We start from the raw sequence: 20,849 nt of genomic DNA, 5'->3' as shown, positions 1-20,849 counted from the left end.
ACGGGTGCCATCGAAGCGCGTGGCGATGGTGTCCAGAAAAGTGTTCTGCGGAGCGAGGAGCCCCTTCCTGGCAGGCATCCTTCCTCAAGTGCTGCCACCTGCCGAAAACAAAAAAAAAACCGCCGTCACCTTCGTACACCAGAACATCCAAAAAAACAACTATTGTCTGACAAATCAAATTTTAAATTCAAAAGTCTTTATTTACGCATTTTTTTACAAGGATTGTACAATAGTAGTTGGGACTCCAGCACTCAGTGCTCTTTTAGCAAAGGACATAACATATTTTGTAAACATTATAAATATTCTCACATTTACATACATTTAATACATTATTTACATGTTTTACAGGATAATCTTGAAGGAAAATTAAAAAAAAAACCTTCTGCATTAATTGGAGCCCAGGGCTCAATGTTTTTTTTTTGCCTGGACACTAGTTGAAGAAAGCACTAGATAGAAGTTTATTCGGTATTACACGCATTATGTACTATAGTAATAGCAAAATATGACTATATAAAATATGTACATTATTTACAGTCGTCGGTGTGGGTACCGTTCATTTAGAGTGTGGTGGACCTCCGTGGCAGGAAAACACACTTTTTGGGTCGCACTGTAAAAGGGGGGGGGGGGAATCTCTGGGGTGCCCAGTCACGGTGGCCGCCCTGGATGGTAGTCGATGATGAGCTTGTGTGGGTGAGGTTGTGTGATATTAAGATGAACCAATGTTACGTACTAGTGTGGAATAAACCCCAGAAACTGTCACAAGTTGAGTTAATTCTAGAAAATATTTTTTTTCCTGCGCAACATCCTTTTATCTCTCTGTGTGTACACAGCATTTGGTGGGAGTAATTTCCCGTGAGTGGAACGGAAGTCACGTGTAGCGGAAATTTGTAACCACTCACTGTGCTTGCCGCACGAGGCGGATGGCACAGAAATCTCGAAAACATGGCGGGCCTCCTCCGCGTGATTCTTTCGTAGGCATTGCTTTCGTGAACATCGCAGAATTTACAACGCGCATGGGTATTAAAAAACATAACTGTGTAATAGTACAACTATCATTTAATACTTTATGTTATAATTCATTGTCATATCAATAAATAATGACAACTTAAGAATACGTTTGATTCCTGGTATTACAATGTTGACAGCCCTTAATTAACATTGAAATTTATGGATAGTGCAGCGTTTATCATACTGTAGAGACACAACAAACTGACGCAATGAAAAAAAAAAAAAAAAGAATTTCGTGATAAAATTTTTACTACTAAATCTTAAATGTTGAATAAGCTCAATAAGGTTAAGGTTTGTAAGAAGTATTTACAGAGTGATTTCAGTAGTTTAAGCAAAAACAATAATATACATACATATATACTCAATGTTATAATATGTTTTAAATAGTTTCAGAATAATATTTTAGTAATGCCATAGATGTATAACCTATAACGTGTGTTTTTAAGTATATACCTCCTTTTATTTTTAATATTTCTACGTTAAATTTCATGTCCGAGTTTCGTATTATGAGTGTATTTTAAAAATAAGAACACATGAATTTGCTCGTTACTAGCGAGTACGCAATGACTCGTTCATGTATAGGCTATACATATAATACATAAAATATTTTTAGTGATATTTAAAAATAAACTTAATCTGTTAAAAGTATTTAATCACCCTAAAGAAGCATCATGGAAACAAGCAATTCATCTGATTATTTTTAACGGGTACGTTTGATGGAAATTGTTGTAGCAAGCGTTTATTTTTTTAAATCCACGAGTGGTTTATAACCCCCAGACAGCACGGAAGCGCAGCTGAAAACACGGTTGGCGTCGAAAGCACGGGTTACGTCATTCCATAAAGCTGCATGGGTGCTGCTAATAAATCCTGTCGCAGTTAATTAGCACGAGTGAGCACGGATCACGAGCTAATCACGTCCCGTAGGGAAGGATCGTTGTCCGGAGGGAGGGGGGGGAGAGGGAAATGCTGGGTCACACACTGCAACTGCAAATAATTAACGCATTTATCCACTCAGTTTACCTGAAACATGGGTTTTGAGAGTCGATAAGGCTTTTAAATAATTCAGTCGCGATCCGCGCGCGCGCGCGCGACCTCTGTGGACTCCTGATCCGAGTTGCAGCCGCGACGTGCGAAACGAACGGACTGGTTGACGTGCAAAGGTAGTCGATATACCTACACCTAACTTTATACCCTACCCCGCGTAATTCGAGAAATCGATTACATCTCGCACACCTTGTTTTTTATGCAGAGAAAAAAAAATTATGTGTAACATCCTCGGTATAAGTCATTTGGTAGGAGATATTTCGTGAATGTAACTTTAAATGTAACTACGGTGTTGACATCTGTGGGGAATGGCGCAAACTAAAGTTCACAAAGCCAAAGGTAAACTATAGGCCTAGTATTAACTTTTAATGAATTTTAACAATATGGGTAGTATTTTAATCAAATTCATTGTTGAAAATCAGGTACAAAGCCATGGTTTAACATTTTTTTTCAGGTTTTTTTTTCGCGTTTATCGGAGCGTTTTCTTTATATAGTTAAAGATTTCTGTCCGCTAGTCAACTGATTCAGTAGTCGACGTAGCTGCTTCGGCAACGAATTCCAGTGGTGGGTGCGGTGACCACGTCTGATTCGCGTCAGTAAATTTAGTATAAAACACAATTTGCGTGTATGTTTATCAAACACGGCATATTTGAAAGAATTCTACGTTAAATTTACGTGTCGGAGCTTTGTATTATGAGTGTATTTGGAACATAAGAACACGTCGATTTGCTCGTTACGAGGTTAGACGTTGCTTCATCCCTGAGGAATTCTGAAAGACTGGCTCACTTTTATCTTTTTTCTTTTTCGAGACAGATTTTCATTGATTCAAAAATAAATAAATACGAATACGAGGGCCAACACTTGCAATACTCTTTTCGGTTATGTTTATTCAAAAACATTAACGCACAACGTGCTTATTGATGGCACACAGGAAAAAAAACTTTACAATTAGGGTAAAAATTACAATATTTATGATTGCGTAATTTGGCGTAGCAAGACTCAGGGAAATATGCAAACTGCCAATACAAAATACATTCAGCTCAAGTAAAAAGTTATAGGAATTCCATTACACAGCTAAATGAACATTGTCTACACACGTAATAAACAAAGGATAGAACTCGCATGAATGGATTGCGTTACAAACAAAGTTAAGCATCAAGACTACAAACATCACGACGCACGCATGCGTTTACAAAGTTTACTCTACATTTACCGTACCACGGCACGTAAATAAAAAATATTTACCTAACGTGCTGAATCATGGAAAAGACGATACGGGTCAGAACTGTTCCGGGGTAATAAATTACACTGAATATAGACGTTAATGCTTTGACAAACTACGGTGTCATAAAGAATCGAAAACGTCACGGAAAAAGCGTGTTGAACGGGCACGCAAAAACAAAAAAACACCCGCAACAGGTGCAAGAAAGCCTGCGTGACACAATAGACAACAGATCAAAATACTGCAATGCGAATTGTTTAAAGAATTCACGGACAAGAAAGAAAATATTTTAAAAATGTAAAAAAAAATTCCGAAACTCAGGCGTTCGAGACACTCCTGGCTTCGTGGTCGTTCATCGAATTCAGTGCAAAAATATTACGTTACCACTTGAAAACACGGTAATTACACATTTAAATTTAGATGATGGCGATCCAAATAAAATATATAAACACTAGAAAAAAAAACACGTGAAGTAAAACTGCGTTATCTTACTGTAGCCATCGTGCAACACACACACACAAGCGCACGCGCACACACACACACACAAACGACGATCCATGAAAACTTTAACATACAAGAAACTTCAAAAATGAACGTGGCCATGCAAAGCCTGAGGTTCCCGTCGCAGGGGTCAAGACAGCGCCGGTGACCTTCAACTACTATCGCGTTACTCTAAAATCTGAGCCGCAAAAAGGCCAGAGGCCTCGCCTACCACCTGTACTTTATGCATTCACGCAGGCGCCACAGCGCATGCGCCAAATGAAAGAGGGGCGGAACACATTAAAAAAAAACATGACGTCATGGCACTGTGGTGGGAGAGGAGGGGAGGAGAGGAAGGCGGCCGACGCACATAAACACATCTTCATAGCGATGTCCATCTTCAAGCAGACGGAAATTTCAAACTATATAAAGAAACAGCTTCAACAAAATCGAAAAAAAAAAAAAAAAAAACCCCTTGAAAAAAAATTTAAAACCGTGACTTTGACCTGATTTTCGACAAGGAATATTATTAAAACACTGACAATTTTGTTAAAAATTCATGAAACAGTTAAAACTATGACGTTTACCTCTGTATTTGTGAACTTTGCTTCCGCCATCATCCACAGATGGCAGCACCGTGCTTGTTAAATATTTCGGTTACTTGACATCAGTCGCAATCACGGAATTACTCCCACCAAGTGCCGTATACCGAGAGCTAAGATGTTACACAGGGCCGGAAATAGGGGAGAGCAACCGGGGCGAAAGCCCCGGGGCCTCCACAAACGGAGGGACCCCACAATAGAGACTTCGGAAAAAAAAATCTTTAAAATTCCGACAAGTAAACACTAGTAAACATCTTTTCCTTTGGTATTCTTTTTTCGCTGTTTTACCTTTACCTACAGTACTTAATACATACATGATTATATTATTGTTAAATATTAAGAGAAATATTCATTAACACTAAAATTTAATTTCATATAATTCTTGTCTCCGATTATATTTATGTATGTTTTTTTAATACTAAGAGGATCTACTTGATTTCACAATATATTATTTATTGGAAAACTCGACTGAAAAAAAATTGTTAATTTTATTTGGAAAATAATTTGGGGCCAGGGGGCCTCCGCTCCTCTGTTGCCCCGAGGCCTCCAGACCTCTAAATCCAGCCTTGATGTTACATATCAAAAATGGTTTGAATCAAACTTCCCCATTGCAAGAATCGTTCAAAGAACGTATTAGGAAGGTTGTTGAGTTATTTTTATGACAGTGCAAGCTTGATTTATAGTTAATATGCTTGTGAAACAAAACTTGTTGTTAACAGCACAATAACTTAGGAGTGGCTAATATTTATATAAACATTTTATTCGTCACAAAATACCATTTAGTGTGAGTTACGGTTCAGTCGTGCTAATAGAAAATTGGAAACGGTTTTTGATTAGATGTATTTTTAATTACTTTAAAGCGTTTTGATAAACTTTTTAAAAGTATTTTTTGTGCAGATAATACCAACTGTTTAATTAATTTTATATGATATACTCTTGTGGATTTCGTGAATAATAACAAAGAATTCAATTTGCTGCATGTTATTTTGTTTATAGCCGAGTGGATTCGCTATATTTGAACCATTTTAATTGCTTCGGATACTTTGCATAATTGTATTTAAATAACAATTTTGTGATCATTGGGGATGTACCATGCGTATTGCTGTGCCAAATGAAACTTTATGGTAGCGAAACTATCATGGAATGCATTCTGTAACATTAATGGTCATAACAAGAAATAATCACTACTTAAAAAGTACTTGAGAAAAATTAGAAAGCAGGATCTATTTTTTGAAGTGACAACGTCTAATAAATCGATGAACGCCGGCTGCTCGCACGAAAAAGTGTCCCGTTACGCTGTGTCCCGTTACGCTCATTGTACACTTGCGCCGCATCTATCTCTCTTCCACTCGATTGGAACAACCATCGATTTGACTTTTTCGAGGCACATTAAACTTGAAACACTCCCATTCGTTTCCTACTTTTCCTATCATCGTCCTATCCTTAACAGAATAACACAGATTGGAAGAAGTTAAATAGCAAACATGTATAAAAGTTATAGTTAAAATAATCTCTTCGTTAAAGTAATAAACATATTTGAATTAATGAGTGCAAATAAAAGTAAATTCATCAATTAAATTATAGATTCCATTTCACTCCTTCTTTGTATCCATACAAAATAGCGATAATTCACGTTCTGTAACACGGCCCGAGAGTTAGTTACGGTTGCACCCCAAACGAAGATGTGCTTATTCGCTACCTTTCCCTTTGCATTTCTTGGAATATCGCCCTTAGAGGGCGCGAACCGCCTTAGTGTGCCTAGTACGTTCCGTTGGGTTGGCAGCATTTCACACGTAATGAATCATCCGCAGACGGCCGGGTTGATATTGAAAGACCGCCCAGGCGAAAGGAAATGAATAAAGGAGGGTAGGAGGGAAAAGGGAAGAGCCGTCTAAATTCTGCTTCCCGCATCACTTTGAAGAAACAAACACAGACGCGAAATTAACATCCACGCCAAACTGGAGGCGGAAGGAAGTCCGCCTTTCATTTGAAATGAATGACCGCGAAGAGTGAGACTTCGTTTCATCGTGCAGTTAGGAAAATAAATTAATAAATTAAAAAATATTACAAGACGAAGATTCAAGATGAAAGTAGACATCGGTCTCCGGAGTTTTAAATCTATAATAAACCTGGTATAACAAAATTAACGATGGGTAGGGGAGTGTATTTTTTTGCGGAAAACAATCTGATAACTCATTAGTCTGCAATAACGAAGGTCATGCATGCGCTAGCGATTGTTCCCTTATAATTGGCGTCCTTCTGCAAAATAAATGGAACAGAAATAATCATGTAAATTTAAATACATTTGTAAAATTGTACATTTACAAGACAACTTTATCACTACAAAAAATAATATTTGTAATTCGCAGAAATACTGAGGTTCTTACAAGTTGGGGTTGTAGCCGTGTCCTTGGCGAATATTTCACCGACGTTTCGGTCGACATTGCAGTCGCCATCATCAGGGAGCAGTTACCTACTGAGGTTCTTACAAGTTTGGGTTGTAGCCGTGTCCTTGGCGAATAATTCACCGACGTTTCGGTCGACATTGCAGTCGCCATCATCAGGGAGCAGTTACCTACAGTACGGTACTGTAGGTAACTGCTCCCTGATGATGGCAACTGCAATGTCGACCGAAACGTCGGTGAATTATTCGCCGAGGACACGGCTACAACCCAGAAGCCAAGCTACTTCAGCTATAAAATGGTTTTATTGATATGCATGTGAAAAGGCCCATGCAATACGTGGGTGTAGCTCGGAATGCACTGAATCAACATGATGATCCCGCTGCTGCACTGAGAGAAAGGTTTGTTTGTCTCAACAAAATATTTGTTTATATATGGCGAAGTAGATATATTTTGTTAATTCAAACAAACATTTTGTAGTAGGAAAGATTCTGTTGACCCAACAAAATGATTTTGTCAACTCAAATGTATATTTGGTTAGGTGTAACAAATTATTTTTGTTACTTACCGAGTTTGGTTAAACTAATAAAATATATTTGTTCCACCAAGTAAATATTTGTTTCGCCATATATAAATAAATATTTGTTTGATTCAAACAAACATTTTTCTCTGTGTGGGAACGTTTCGGACGTACCGACTCTTGCCGGTGAAACGCAGATCGGCCCCCGGCCGCGAAATGGAGAGGCGGGGGGTTATTTTTGCGCCCGCGCGGAAGGTGGTCTAACCGCGTGGTCCATTTTAAAACTCAGCGGTTGGAGTAGAACGATGTAAACTCGTCTCATTGTCACGCGGTCTCTCGGTAACCTTGCGCGCCGCTCTCTAACAAACCCACGCTTCCCCTTCCACCCCCCCCCCCCCTCTGCCCCTTCCCCGAGAAGCCACGAGCACGCCAACATTTCAACCGCAACGTCACGTGGCGTACGTTGGTTTGGGTTTCGTTTACGAATTCCTTTTTACAATTCTTTTTTTTTTACGTGATAACGTCTTATAAATATGGACTGGAGGCGTCTCAATTGGGAGACTCGTGATTCGACACTGCTTTGATTGAGGGTATATAGTTGGCCCACACTCCTCCAGGTTAACAGTGAACCAATAGCAGAAGTTGCATAAAGGTACAATTATTTGCATTTCAGAATGTCGCGAAATGAATCCGCGAATTTTTCCGGTCTCTACTTATAAATCGATGAACGCTGGCTGCACGCACGGAAAAAGCATGACTCATTGCCACGTTCCGCCTGAGCCGTAGCGTGCAAGAACCGGCCAACCGCACCGTGTGAGAAAAAGCTTCTATAATATCAAACAGGTTAAGGTATGCTATTTTTTCATCATTGTTTTCTTATGACGTTACCACGTAAAATTATCGTCCGTAAACCGACTTTACAGACATCCCCCTTTTTTAACCTTAAACTTTAGTAAAATACTGTTCCTTATCTGTAACAGTTTAAAATTCCATAGTAACGATTACAATTCATAAAAATAAAAATAAGTTATACAATTATCAACCAACAAATCAACATTTATAGCAATGCAAGTTTAACTACACTGCAAGATATTTTAAATTTTTTTTTTTAAATATCATTAAACATGGCACGTACATTTGATGTATTAGGTGCTAACGTTTTTTACGTTTACCGAAAAATAGGTCCCCGTGTCTATTTACCACTCCACTACAGCTGTCGTGTTAATAAAACAAGTGTGATTTTATACTTCTTTTCTTGCCAACTAACCACAATCGTCATCGTAGAGGCATTCCTGCACAGAAAATAAAAATAAATAAACAAGTAGTTTAAGAGTTACAGAAGTCATCAGTAACAGAAATGAATTTTTTTCTCTGCCTGTACCTAATCGAAATGAGCTGGTGAGATAAATGTGGTGTCAGAGCGAGGTTCTGGTAGCAAAGTGTGGTTGTAAAGTAGCTTATATATTTGATTTAAAGTTTGTTAGCGTTTGGTTTCTTTTCAGTTCATTATTTAACATCTAGCAGACACATTTATTCAACTTAAAGAATCTTTTAAATAATTTGTATTTTACAAAATAAAAAAGCATTAGCATCTATTCGAATGATTTGCTGATAACATCTTTCTTAGAACATTTTTAATACCTGCAAATAAAGAGAATTAATTATATTATATATGTATCTGAAATCCTTTAGGTTTAAATTCAGTATAACTGCCTATTTCAAAATAATTGTAAATTCTCGCAGAAAATAGTGTTAGTCTTAAGTGTAAAAGTTCTCAATTACTCCTTAGGATTTTGTAAGTCTAAGTAAAATAAATATTTTATCTGAGAAAAACTTTGTACTGTCATAATATAGCCTGTAGCATACAATTTCAAAGTGAAACGTTTCAGTGCTGTAGATCATTTTGGTTTTCCTTATTTGCAGGTCTCAAATACACTATACGTAAAAATTTACTTAGAATTTCATTAAAAAAAATTATGCGATGGCATTGTTTATTTCACTTGTGCCCAAACCATGGCTCAACAAGTCTTGTGCAGTGGCCCGCAATATCAGTACGAAATAGCTACGAAAAAATTGAAATAAATCAATAAAACACATACTTATTTTAATTTAACATATTAAAGCTGTGATTTCTCTAGTGTAATGCTTAGCTGCTTGTAGTTATGTCCTACTTCAAACCAAAATGTCATGGTATTGAGGGAAAAGTGGGAGTTGATGGTGAGGAAAGATAATTCTCTTTGGCTGAAGTCGCAGATTTAAAAAAAAAATACATATGCAAATATGCGAGCGCCAAATTATGCTTTTGCGCAAGTATGCAAGTGCGAAAAGTGTAAAGTATCGAATTATACAAGTGTTCAAGTATGCTGCGTAATTTCTACCTCTCCCCTGCCGTCTCCTCGTTTAACGGTTCCCCCACCACGCACCTAACCATTCCCCTCGCGCGATCGGAATTTTCGTGACGCTCGGGAATTTTAGCCCCCCCCCCCCCCCCCAAGGAAAATAGTTCAACTTCAAAAAAGATAGCGGCGAGAGAGTGATCGGAAGTTTCTGTCTCGTTGAAATGCGCTCGCGTGGGCTGAGATTGTCGAAGACTCGAGAGTGGTACTGGAAGACTTGGGAGTGGGGGAAGGACCGTGTTATGAGTAATGGTTATCCGCCGCGCGTATGCATTATGCAGCAGCTCGGGGGTGGAGACTGCGGGGGAAGAGGGCAGCATGCTATGGCCAGGGGCGGCTCGCCAACTGTCCAGACACGTTATATCTCAAAAACGGTGGCTCTTAGGAAAAAAAAAAAGTATTTAGACATTTTTATAGATAATTATCTAATCTACAATTTTTGTCCAAGCTAATGTTATGATGAAACTTACCGTTTTGCTGAAAATCGCGAGAAAAAAAACCGTTTTTTGTGACCATTTGACCCCGAGCAAATTTTTTTTGCACGTGCCGGATCGACGAGGACTTTTCACATTTCATTTATAATAATGTATTGGACAATCCTACGAATTTTCAGCCAAGTGGGAATTTTCGTAACCTCACCCCTATTTTTTAGTCTAATTTGACCGGACTATTAAATGATCCCTGTAATTTTGATTAAATAAAAAATTTTTTGGACGTACAGCCATTGCAGTTTTGTACTGTTTTTTTTTTTCACGGGGGAAAAAAATATTCAAGAACGCAAAATCTATATAAATAAAAAATGTAAATGTTCGTTCCTTAAATCTCAGAAAGTTCATCACCGATTGCTTTGAGATTTTTACACAACGTTGCATTCGAATACGCTAGTTCTTATCTATACTATATATAATAAATGTAAGCGTTGGTTTGTCCTTGCGGGCCTCTATAACCTCACAACCCAGACATAGAGTGATAGAAAAAAATATATATAGATATTATAGCTTTGTGTTGTCTCAGTACCATTACTTCTAAAACCATTCCCTGAATATATCTCCAGTATTAACTACTCATATTAATAAGTACAGTAAAACAAAATTAAATTAAATTGTTGAGTATTCTATTATCTTTACCATGGCTTAAAAAAATATGCTTTTATGAAACATCAATTAAAATATAAAATAATACACCAATTATCGTAAGAAATACTCAGTATTACCTCAAAAAACTTATTTCATATTTGCAAAAATAACCATCGCCTATGTTGTACAAATTTGCAATATATTTCCTGTAGTATTGCAAACTATTTGTTGGCAACTGGTTTCCAAATGAATATCTTGTAAAAGTACAGAAATTGTTTTTTAATAATTGCATAAAAAATTACGTTATTGTATTGTTTTAGATCGTCCCGAACAACGAGTACAAAACAGAAACAGATTCTATGTCATATGGCTAGACGCGAAAAACAGAAAATAGCGTTGAAAATAAACCTAACAACTAGAATTTTAAAATGTTATTTTCCTAACTTTAAAATTAGTGTTGCATCTTAGCCTTGTTTCCAACCTTTTTATTTATTTTTTGTTTTCGAAAAAAAAATTGGTTGTCTGTAAAGTCGGTTTACGAACGATAGTTTAACGTGACAAAGTCATAACAAAACATTGATGAAATGATTGCATACTTTTATGAATAAAATTTAATCATTTTTATTTAATTATCACTATCTTGTATGGATACAAAGGAGTGAAATGAAATCTACAATTTAATCTATAAATTTACTTTTATTTGCACTCATTAATTCAAATATGTTTATTACTTTAACAGAACAGATTATTTTAACTATAACTTTTATACGTGTTTGCTATTTAACTTCTTCCAATCTGTGTTATTCTGTTAAGGATAGGACGATGATAGGAAAAGTAGGAAACGAATATGGGAGTGTTTCAAGTTTAATGTGCCTCGAAAAAGTCACATCGATGGTTGTTCCAATCGAGTGGAAGAGAGATGGCTGCGGAGCAAGCGTACAACGAGCGTAACGGGACACAGCGTAACGGTACAATGTGCGTAACGGGACAATGAGTCATCCTTTTTCGTGCGTGCAGCCGGCGTTCATCGATTTATTAGACGTTGTCACGTAAAAAAAAATACTTTTCTAGATTATTTCGCATATTTACATAGAGTCGACTTGAGTTATTGCCTGTCGAGTCGGAAGTGCATCTGGCTGCAGTGACGCTCGCTGGTGTTGCCTCTGAGCGCAAGGCTCTGGACTGGCGCGCAGTCTTCTCGTTGTGCAGACGACAACCGTGCCATTTTGAGCGGTGGCCGCAGGGGCGGAGCCAGGGGAGGGGGGGGGGTTGGTGTTAACCCCCCCCCCTTACCACCAAATATTTAATTAAATTTCTTATTCATCACTCAAACAAATTTCATATTAAAAATTAATAAAAATTTTACCATTACAATATTTAAATTTAAGTACCGAAAACTGCTAAAAATAGCACTATTTTACACCTTAAAATCGAAATTTTTCCGGGGGAGGACCCCCGGACCACCCGCTTTAATACGCGGGGGGGGGGGGGGGCCATGCTTCATAACACCCCCCATACACAAATCCTGGCTACGCTACACCGCCGTATCATTACTGGGCGGAGAAATGAATATATAAAGGTGTAATCAGTGGCGGATACAAGGGGGTACACCAGGGGCATGTGCCACCCCCCCTCCCCTCCGAAAAAAACAGTTGTGTGCTACATTAATATTGCCGACAAAAATTATTGTTTCTGAAACCAATAAAATATTTTAATATAATTAATGAATTTCTTGTAGAATCATAAAATCTGGTGGTTGAATGATATATGTAGTGTGGGTAGATTAAATACAAATTTAGTAATTTTAAGACATTTTTTTTTCTCTGGCTATTCTGAAACCGTAGAGTGGTGAACCTCTGGAGATCCGCCACTGGGTGTAATGCAAGTCTGCCGAGTGCTTTGAAGAAACTGTACCGGATGTTTCATATCTGAAAATAAATTCTGAAAACAAGCGTGTTGGTCATCATTTATCACTGTTATAAAAAAAATAGAATTAAAAAAAAATAATGCGGAAACCATGGCTCCACATTCGATTACGGGCCCTGGACCCAGGATCGGAGATGACCCCCCCCCCCCTTTTCACAATTTTACAGTCACGTGCTACATTATAATTGCATGGTTATTTCTTACCTACACCCTTTTTTAGATATTATCTTTGAAAGATTTGTGCAATGGGAGTGCATGACTTGATGTAAGCTTTTGGACATAGCTTAGCAATGGCGTATGTCCAAAAGCTTACATCAAGTCACCCTTTTTAGAAAGTTATTTAACCTGAAAATACAGGGTATAATTATGGTTACTAATTTATATAAGACCAAACTAGGGTTTATTAAAAAAAATTATTTTACTTTAAAAATAACCACAGCGAGTATGTATATTTAATTCTAAAACTGAGATTTAAAAAAAAAAAACATCAGGGCTGGAGTCCACCCACCCCCACCCTTGTGGGGGGGGGGGGGGCATGACGGAAACGGAACTACTTATCGTAGAGACCGGAAAAATTCGCGAATTCATTTCGCGATAGGCTAAAACACAAATAGTTATACCTCAGTGCTGCCTCTGTTATTGGCTCACAATTCACCTGAATGACTCTGGGCCAATGAGAAACACCCAACCAAAGCTTTATCGAATCACAGGCTGCTACGTTGGGACGTCTCACAAGACAGCAGCCAATGAGTGTGTGGCATCTGACCGAGTGTACGTAGAACTATGGAGTTCATCCTACAGGTCATTGAACCCGCGAAATTTTCCGGTCTCTACTTATCGGACCTCGGCCTATTCTTGAATGCTTCTCGTGAACGGACACCTGTTCGCTAGTCTTGAGCAGTTTTCTGGTCACGTGGTCTCTCCTGAGGCTGTGTACACCGAGTGTCCAGGAGGGTTGAGCCGGGAGGGGGGGGGGGGGGGTTACCATAGGGTATCGGGCTTGTACCATCTACGTGGGGCGATTCGCTGTGGCGTTCACGGCAAAAACTTTTCAACGCATCGACGCGCGGTCGGTCTTTCGATACATCGCTTTGAATTGTATCGTTCCCCGATAAAGTATCGATATTTTCTATGCATGCATCGGTCTATTACGACGCACAAGCGTCTAGCCGTGCTTTACTTATTATAAATCTATTACTTGAGGATATGTTTTATTGAGTTCTTGATGCATCTGATCTAATGTACAGAAATTACTTAGTACAAGTTTATCTCTTTCAAGCAAGAGTGAAATCAACATTTTTTTTTTTCTTATTTAATAATACCTTCTCAATTTGTTTCGATAGATTTTCTTCATTCAAAGTTTTTTTTTTAATATTTAAGTAATTTTTATGGATTGTTATTGCCATAGACTTCTGATGATGTTAAGAGAAAAAAGGAGCCAACAGACATGCAGACAAGAGAATAATGAAAAATAAATAATAAATTTTAAAAATAGTAATTTTAAAAAATAATATGTACTTTCCGAAGCCTTCGATACACCAATTTTTGTTTATTTAAAGATAAGTTTTAAAAAAAAATACACATTAAATTTTTTTGAATTCGATATTATCGGGACAAAAATATCGATATAAAAATTATCGATATTTCGAACATTACATGTATATCGATATATCGTTGCCATCCCTCGTCAGCTGGCGACCGGAGGAGAAGAAGGATGGACGCCCTTGGAGAGTTCCCGAAGCAGACGGACAGCGAATGCTAGCCAGCCTGGCCTTGCGAGGCCGAATGGAAATAAAAACACGTGCGACGGGGGAAAAATCTACTTTCGTCCGTTTAAGTTAGCCGCCTGGCTGTGCCGCCAAAAGACGTGCAGAGCTCCTGGTGTCTATCGTTGGCATTAACAAAACCACTCCAAATTCATCAGAAGGTGTCTGATATTACAGATGGGATTTAATACTCCCGCCTAACCCGGGCACACATACGGTGTGCAGAGTTAAAAAAAAAAAAAAAAAAAAACTCAGTTTGAAAAATGCTCGATACAAACAATGATTACTGTATTATGATTTTATTTTTTATTTGAGTAAATAATCGAAATACATTATAACCTATTTGAAGCATGTCTCTTCAAAAACTTGCTATGAAACTGTTAAGCCCATATTAAAAATCATAATTTGTACGTAGTTTTTTTATCGAGTGGTATTTAATTATTCCTTGATTCGTTGAGCATCACTCGAAGAAGCTTGAGATCACACGGCGCAGGAAGGTCGAATGCGTTGTAAAAAAAGAAAACGGGTAATCGATACGAAGGTCATAAATAAAAGCAGTCTACGCGTTAACGCCCTAGATTAACTGAGTGAAAATCATTCCGTTGGGGAGTGACGGCGGATAACGATCTCTCTGGCTGCGATGGCAACGGCTGGAGCATCACTTCATCAGACTGAATTTTTTGAAAATGTATTATATGCGATTATGATTTACGTGAAACCCAATACCATGCACCTCTTCTATTTAAAATTGTTGATATATGCATTACTGTGTGTCCGGACGAAAATATTTTTTATTTTATTTATGGGTCTTAGTCAGAACAATAACTCATTTAAATAATGCTTATACTAATATAAAACTTTGCGCAGTGCGCAAATTACAGCATTTCGACGGATACCCAAAAAATTATAATTTTAAATTGAAAACATAATTCAATTCAAACTGAGTAGTACAATACCTAAACGCAATCAAAACTACCAGGATCGATGCATTTTTTATTCTAAGTATGGCCGAGGGAGGCTTGTAAGAGTGTATATATCATGTGCATGGAATTTTTATGAACTTTTAAATTAACGTACAAACCATTGCCGTGTGATACTTTGGGGCAAGGAAAACCCACAAGTTATGACCACTGGCACAGAACCATGCACAAAATAAGTTAGTTAGACAGACAAAATTTGTTAATATATATATATTTGATTTTTTTTTACTGTTTTGTTTCCAAGGAAGGCAAGGTGTATGTTTTTAACATGTGTATGCAGGATGAGAGTTTTAAAAGAGGTCCCGTGGGACATGTTTTGAAAATAATGTGTAGATAATTGAGTGTCATAAAGAAATTGGCAATATTTGAGTGAAGACAGAATGTTACTACGTTGAGAAGCCACATCGACTTTGGCTACTACTATAGGCCCATGTATCAATGTATTAGTGCCAATAGTAATGTAAGATTTTTTGAATAAACGTGTTAATTTAAAAAAAAATCATTTTATTTTAACCCCCCTTACCAAAATTATATCTATATTCACCAATGGTGTAGACGAGTAAGAATATCTTGCGGGATAACCTGTGTAAATGTGATTAGTTTTCTTTGAATGATTCTTGCAATGGGGAAGATAGATTATTTTTTTTTGCATTCACCATTTCTGGTTACACTGTATGTCATAGAGAAATTCCAATGAGGAAAAATAATAATAATACGCCAACAAACAGAAAACAAGCCAAAATCAGCGAAGTCAATAGTTAAATGCATAGGCGGCAAAGAGGCGCACGGGCGAACACAGTACGCTCCTACTGTTTACAGCTTACACAGAAATAAATTTTCTGTACTTTTTCAAAACATTTCTTTCCAAGAAATCTATATATATATGAATGTGTATATATATATATATATATATATATATATATATATATCCAGTGTCCTGATGTTTGTTTCCAGCGAACTCTTCACCAAGTCAACCGATTTCGATGAAAATTGGCATTTATGTGTAATTTTTTCCAACTTGAAAGATGATAGTTTTTATTTCGATTAATGGTCTCAATAATTTATAATTAATAATAAACTGATTATCAATGTTGATTGGTGTTTAAGCCCGGGAAACAGTATTAAGTTTTTGTCAAAATCAATTAATTTTCATTTTATTTCCTTTATTATAACTGTAAATAAGAGATTTGATCTCATCCCCCCCCCCCAATTAATACAACCGTGCGAAGCCGGGTCGGGCAGCTAGTAGTTTGTAATACTACAAGAAAGATGTTGTAACTCTGTATAACACTTGGCTATGGTTACTTTTGTTTTTATGAAATACGTTTTTCGAGATAATACTGAGTATTTCTTACAAAAATTGGCGCACAGTTTTATTATTTTCATTGAATTTTCATTAAACGGTAATTCTTTAAACCATGCAAAATATAATCTAATATTCAATAATTGTACTTAATTTTGTTTTATTATGCTTATCAGCGTGTGCAGTTAATACCGCAAACTATTAAGGGACAATTAACTTTAACTATTGGATACTATAGTATAGAATACTATAGTATTACTGCGAACATTATTTTGTGGTGGTTCAGTTGTTTTAATGTAAATGTAGAAATTTAAAAATATCTGTAATTTTAAGTAGCTTGGCTTCTGAGTTGTAGCCGTGTCCTAGGCGAATACTTGACCGACGTTTCGGTCTACAATGCAGTCGTCATCATCAGGGAGCAGTCAGTAGGTAACTGCTCCCCGATGATGGCGACTGCAATGTCAACCGAAACGTCGGTGAATTATTCGCCCAGGACACGGCTACAACCCAGAAGCCAAGCAACTTCAGACAATGGTCGTGAAAGCCTGCGAACATTATTAATCTGTAATTTTACATGGATATTTATGTTGCATTTATATTTAAAAAAGTACAGTGTACTTTGTTCGTCTGTGTTGTCGTGAATGGGTGAGTTTCGTTTAGGTACATATCGGTAGAGACCGGAAAAATTCGCGAATTCATTTCGCGATAGGCTAAAATACAAATAGATATACCTCAGTGCTGCAACTGTTATTGGCTCACAACTCACCTGGATGAATCTGTGCGAATGAGAAACACCTGACCAAAACTATATCGAATCACAGGCTGCTACGTTGGGACATCTCACAAGACAGCAGCCAATGAGTGGGTGGCATTTGACCGAGTGTACGTAGAACTACGGAGTTCATCCTGGAGGTCACTGAACCCGCAAATTTTTCCGGTCCCTACATATCGGTTGTTGCAACACCAGTCACAGCAGTTCAGCGCGGAAGAAAACGCGTCCTGAAATGCCCGGTCAAACAAGGCAACCACTTCTCTCGCAAAACTTCAGTCAGTCACAAGGGAGAAACAGCTGGTGCGGGTAAAGCGTTGCTGCAGTCCAACAGGCGTTCGGATTTTTTTTTTTGACGTGACAACGTCTTATAAATCGATTAACGCCGGCTGCACGCAAGAAAAAGCATGACTCATTGTCACGTTCCGCCTGAGCCGAGCGTGTGCAAGAACCGGCCTAACCACCGTTGCGAGAAAAATCTTCTATAATATCAAACAGGTTAAGGCGGGCTTTTTTTTTTAACTATTTGTTAGTGATTATATTTTAAAAAAATTGTTTAAATTAAATTTTGCAAAAAAAAACTGTAAATAATATCTGAAAATTAAAAAAAAAAAGTATGCAATTTTTCGTCAATGTTTTCTTATGACGTTATCGCGTAAAATTATCGTCCGTAAACCGACTTTACAGACAAACCCCCCCCCCCCCTCCCTTTTTTTTTTTTTAGCGAAAAATGCCTGGCCCTGCAAATGAGGCATCATCTGCGTTATCGATTTCCCGTCCGCTTTGTCGGGACGAGGGGGGCAGGCAGCCCCTCTCAGCCGGCTGGTGGCTGGATGACACCTGTTGGACGCTGCGATCGTTCGGGTTGAGAATCCAGATCCAATTCACCCAGGAGAAGAGCCACGCAGGAGAGAGAGAACAGGAGAGAGAATAAAAAGAGAGAGAGAGAGAGAGAGAAAGAAGGGCACCTGTCGTTTCAATTCGCCGCACACCTCAAGGTCCCAGGTAATAAAGTTCCCTTATCGCGTATACTGTTTACATCAAAGTTTTATAACTCATATTTTAAAAATCAAATCATGGTTTAGTTTCGCATCACAAACACAGTCAGCTGCTTACTTTAATTAATATTTATTTTTTTTACGTTAAAACACAATATTGTATACACAACACGAAACGTTCACTCCCGAGAAAAATGTCCCTCAAAATTGCATGCATATTTTCAAAATTCAAATATATGTTGGTAATTATACAGCTTTGCATCACAAACAAAACAAATAACTTTACTTATTTTAATATTTTATTTCAAAATATATAACTGCATACGAAACAAGGAACAAATACCATAATTAAAAAAAAAACACAGTGTACAATGGAAAACCAACTTAGCGTTTTTCAGCTTTTTTTTTTTTCAGTTTAAGGCTCTGTCTCACTTGCAATATTGGTTAGTTCATTTTCGTAGCATATCATATAAGATATGTTCATGACAATTTATACAACGTTAGCCCTCTGGAATATTTATGTTCCGTCACAAGCTGCGTTGCCAGATGTTGACTGAGAGTCATCCAGCATTGGTAAAAAGTGTCGCAAGTGTTGACAATTGTGATTGTTCGCGTGACATTTTACACCTCGAAGATGACGTTTAATAAATATGAGGATGGCGAGTATTCGCGAACGTATAACAAGAAATACCAATAAAAAAATTCGAGACTAACTCACGGGAATAGCCCTTCCGTAGCGGCGATGACACTCAGATGAACCAACCAGCGTGATGCGTGTGACCAAGCCCTAATGTGTAGGGACTGGAAAAATTCGCGTATTCAATGACCTCTAGGATAGACTCCACGATCCTGTGCATACTCGGGCAAACGTCACCTGTTCATTGGCTACTGACTCGTGAGGCGTCTCAACTGGGAGACTCGTGATTCGATACTGCTTCGACTGATGGTCTATAGTTGGCCCACAGTCCTCCAGGTTAACAGTGAACCAATAGCAGAAGTTGTATAAAGGTACAATTATTTGCATTTCAGCATATCGCGAAAAGAATCCGCGAATTTTTCCGGTCTCTACTAACGTGCAATCGGCACTAGGCGACAGAGCTGCGACTATCTCACGGACGCATTGGCCCCTAACTAAAGTGAGCCAGGAGGAGGAGAAACGGTTACTCAATCACGTTTGATTCGCCAAAGCACGTGGACCTTGTTAGCGAACAACGAGCAGGCCTGATTATGTGCAGGCGAGTGGGATAATCGTGGCTGTACCCGCTGAACGGTACGGTAGGAGGCACTATAAAGTCAATTGACTGAGAATTTTGGAGTAAACGACCTTAGATCTCTGGTGCCTTTCGGTCAACTGTCTGTTGCCAGGGTAAAGACATATTCCCAGAGATGTTAAATTTTCAAATTTTCGGTATAGCACCTATCGGTATAGTGTCTTTCGGTCAAGTGCCTTTCAGTTAAACGACTTTCGGTATAGTGCTTTTCAGTTAAACGACTTTCGGTCTAGCGCCTATCAGTCCAGTGTATTTTGGCCTAGTGCCTTTCTGTAAAACGACTTTCGGTCTAGTGCCTTTCAGCTAAACGACTTTCGGTCTAGCGCCTATCAGTCCAGTGTATTTTGGCCTAGTGCCTTTCTGTTCAAACGACTTTCGGCCTAGTGCCTTTCAGTTAAACGACTTTCGGTCTAGCGCCTATCAGTCCAGTGTCTATTGGCCTAGTGTCTTTCTGTTAAACGACTTTCGGCCTAGTGCCTTTCAGTTAAACGACTTTCGGTCTAGCGCCTATCAGTCCAGTGTCTATTGGCCTAGTGTCTTTCTGTTAAACGACTTTCGGCCTAGTGCCTTTCAGCTAAACGACTTTCGGTCTAGCGCCTATCAGTCCAGTGTCTATTGGCCTAGTGTCTTTCTGTTAAACGACTTTCGGCCTAGTGCCTTTCAGCTAAACGACTTTCGGTCTAGTGATCTTTCGGCCTACTGCCGCATTCCCCGAACTGTCGCCAGCGCGTCGCGGGTTCGGACTCCAGGAGCCCCCTGTGAAAGCTCGCGGAGAGAACGCACGAGAAAGCCCTCCTCACCTTCACGACGCGAAGCTCCGCTGCCCCATTCGACACCTCGGCTGCGCGGAGGACCCGGTTCGACTCCCGGGGCTCGGCGGAGCGGGGGGTCCGAGCCGCATCCGAAAAGACCGCGCGCACTCTCGATGGGCACACGACGCGACGGTGGGGGGGGGGGGGGTGAACTCGCGGGCGGGGTGCGAGGATGAGAGAGTGAGAGTGTGAGAGAGAGAGATGGTGGTTCCTCGACGCCCGGTGACACGCGCGGCCGCCGCTCGCACGGCGTCGCGACGACTGACTGGCCCGG

The 20,849-nt window shown here is 38.7% G+C and overlaps 1 protein-coding gene across 1 annotated transcript in view; it reads right to left on the bottom strand.

Annotated features, from left to right (window-relative positions):
• Positions 1-20,849, bottom strand: part of LOC134540304 (potassium voltage-gated channel subfamily H member 8) — a 252,636-nt gene that overhangs the window by 211,797 nt on the left and 19,990 nt on the right. Inside the window, exon 2 of the mRNA XM_063382963.1 lies at positions 3-98. Coding sequence (XP_063239033.1) covers positions 3-78 — 76 coding nt within the window. The 5' untranslated portion in view covers positions 79-98. The remainder of the gene's footprint in view (positions 1-2; positions 99-20,849) is intronic.

Source organism: Bacillus rossius, chromosome 16, assembly GCF_032445375.1.
Source record: "Bacillus rossius redtenbacheri isolate Brsri chromosome 16, Brsri_v3, whole genome shotgun sequence".
In the NCBI taxonomy this organism is placed as follows: Eukaryota; Metazoa; Arthropoda; class Insecta; order Phasmatodea; family Bacillidae; genus Bacillus; species Bacillus rossius.
The sequence above is the reverse complement of the archived record's forward strand: the minus strand, read 5'-3'. Positions and strand labels throughout refer to the sequence as shown.